This window comes from Sinocyclocheilus grahami, unplaced genomic scaffold (assembly GCF_001515645.1).
Source record: "Sinocyclocheilus grahami isolate Dianchi unplaced genomic scaffold, SAMN03320097.WGS_v1.1 scaffold6571.1, whole genome shotgun sequence".
NCBI classification, from domain to species: domain Eukaryota; kingdom Metazoa; phylum Chordata; class Actinopteri; order Cypriniformes; family Cyprinidae; genus Sinocyclocheilus; species Sinocyclocheilus grahami.
Genome location: NW_015510934.1, coordinates 1 through 2,741, shown reverse-complemented (window position 1 = coordinate 2,741; position 2,741 = coordinate 1). Strand labels below are relative to the sequence as shown.

At 36.2% G+C, this 2,741-nt stretch overlaps 1 protein-coding gene across 1 annotated transcript; it reads right to left on the bottom strand.

The window, feature by feature from the left end:
• Positions 1-335: 335 nt before the first annotated feature.
• On the bottom strand, positions 336-2,734 carry LOC107577611 (proline-serine-threonine phosphatase-interacting protein 2-like; the record flags this gene model as incomplete). Its single annotated transcript, XM_016263666.1, has 5 exons — positions 2,706-2,734; positions 1,980-2,014; positions 1,792-1,898; positions 1,087-1,149; positions 336-434 (listed from the first exon to the last, which is right to left on the bottom strand). Coding segments are annotated over exons 1-5 (309 nt in total), but the record flags the coding sequence as incomplete, so codon positions are not given.
• Between the last annotated feature and the right edge of the window lie 7 nt (positions 2,735-2,741).

Here is a 2,741-nt window from a genome sequence, read left to right as displayed (position 1 = left end):
TGGGAAATTTTTAAACTGTAATCTTAAAGTTCTTAAAAAGTATGAAACTTACCAAATGCATGCATGTTAGTTGCTTTAGTCTGAATTTCTCATAGAAGTTTAATATTTAACAGTTCAGCTTTTGGAACATCAATACAGAGATACCAGAAGAACATCAATACAGAGATACCTTGCTAACAACACTGTAAAAAGTGCAGATAAAAGCAAAATGCAGGAAGACCAGAAAAGAGAAGAGGCTTCTATATATGCACTAAAATGTAAGTGAAAGCAAGATTCTTGCAGTGGTCATATAGGACAGAAAAAACAGATGCACTGTCACAGTTTTACTTGCGTACCTTTTCTTGCTGCTTGGAACTGCTAGTGGTGGCGTTTCTGTTCATGTTCTGTTCTGCTTCCTCTTTATCTCGACACTTTTGCTCATAAGTCTTCTTCGCCTTAAAAAAAACATCCGTTGGCATTTAAAGTGTGACCAATACAACTTATGTCTAAATTTAACTATAATCTATATTCTTTGTGAGCTATAATGTGCCATCTTTATTATCATGAAAACAGAATCACACTACCACAGTACTACACTGCAAACCAAAAGTGCACACATTTCACTGAACATTTCTCATGATATCAAAAACATGGGAAAATGTAATATTATATAATAAAAAAAACACATTTATGTCAAATAAATGGTTTGTTTATTTCTAGGAAAGCGTTGTATGCAACATCACATGTGGTACTACAAAGTTTCAGTTCTTAACTAGTAAATACTGATGCATCATATGACACCTTGATGCTAATAAACTTAAGGGAAACCAACCTGAATTCACCACTTTCAAAAATGCTTCATTTAAGCTTGAATGAGAAGCTGTCTTTTTAATGAACAAAGCCATTCAGCACAGATCACTTCCCATTTTGTGCAGCTAAAATCAGGTGCACTTATTCACTTCCCTCCTGCCACTGAATCAGAACATATACTTCCCATAAAGGAAATAAGGTACCATAGAAAAGAGGGCAGCTAAACCACCTATTATAGCAACAGCACTGACAACAATATACAAACTGAGAACACTTTGCTCTCTCTTTCATACTTACCTCAGCCGTTTTCTTATATTGAGCGGCCTTCTGCTTATGAAGAGTATCCATATGCTGTTCTACCTGAAAAAAGCACAACTTTTCAATTCATATCTTCAATTTAACATCATGTACTGTAGAAAATGAAGTGTAATTTTTCCCTTGTTAAAATACTTTCTTCTATACTTCTATAACTAGTCATTTGAAGGTTGATTCACCTGAAAAGTGTAAAAACACTATCACACTATCAAAACATTGTGCTATTTGTTTTGAGAATTCCAACCATCCAGCATAGCAACACAGGCTCAACCAATGGTGTGAGTTTGGGGCGGAGCTACCTGTTTATTTGACCAATAGCAGACGAGGTGATCAGTTGATTTACCAGTGCAGATTTCCTTTGAGGCTCTTTGAAAATATTCTTTCCTGTCAGTTATTTTTGATGTCACAGCTTAGGATAGTCAAAATAGTGCAGTGTTTGAGACACTACGAGATTTTGTGGTGCCATCAGTGTTGTCATTTCCTTGCAATTGGTTGCATTTACGCCTCAGATTATTGGGTAAATATGCAACTGCGTCCAGAACTGAAAACCCATGGGATGGGAGATTTCAAATCACATACTTCCAAGAGGTCCTGCATCAGCTGAGCAACTACCAATGAGATGGATGGGAATGCTAACTATCTCCAGGTATGAAAAGTTTGAAATTAAATGCTGTTTGTACACCTTACCTTCTTCCGGGCCTCTTTCTGTTTCTCTCTGAAGTCTTCTAATTTCTTTGCTTCCTCCCTCATGGTTTGGGCCAAATGCAGATGGGACAAACTCACACTTTCTGTTTCTAAACACACATTTGAAACATAAAGGAGGGTAACAGAACATTAAACTGCAATCATGAAGTTTGCAGACAGCATTTACTTACGTAATTTGAAAACATCAAGCGATCGTTTCAGGGTGCTAAAAACAGAAAAAGAAACGTTGATGAGTAACTAATGTCCATTTTGTGCAATAAAACAATTGTAAAATTGCTGACATCAGTCACTGGTATAGGACTCAGTTAAACTTTTTTTCCCTCACCCCATAGTAAGAGGAAAGCCACTAACCACAAACCATCTACATGTGACCAACCCAGACACTGTTTAGGTTTGGACTTTGAAATGATCGAATACAGCATATCAGTACCATGTTGTTCAACCAGAACATCCAACCAGAAAAGCACAATAACTTGACATATTCACTCAAGAACCCTCTGGCTAAACAAATCAATGAATGTAACCTCTATAAAGAACACCAATAATAAGTGATGCTTGCTCAAGGTGTTGTGAGCAGTTCTACAACCTTGCTATACATTTGCTAATGAGTTTTTAAAGCACGGTCATTGTGGTTGCTTGGTTATTGTTTACTGGCTACTCAGCCTAAAACTGTCAAACTCTAAGTCTCTGATATGGCTCAGGTTCCTCATTTTATTCTGATTGCTTAAAATATTAATGGCACACCTCTCAATTAGAACCACACAATTTGATGTCCTTACTTTGGTTTACTGCTAATGAACCCAAAAAAATAATAAAAGTACTTTTACAATCCTTTCAAGAAATTGCACTTTGTAAAAGTATAACTGTAATAACTGAAATTATACATCGGTACTTACTTCATTTCACTGTGTCCACACACTTTCTTGGACAAA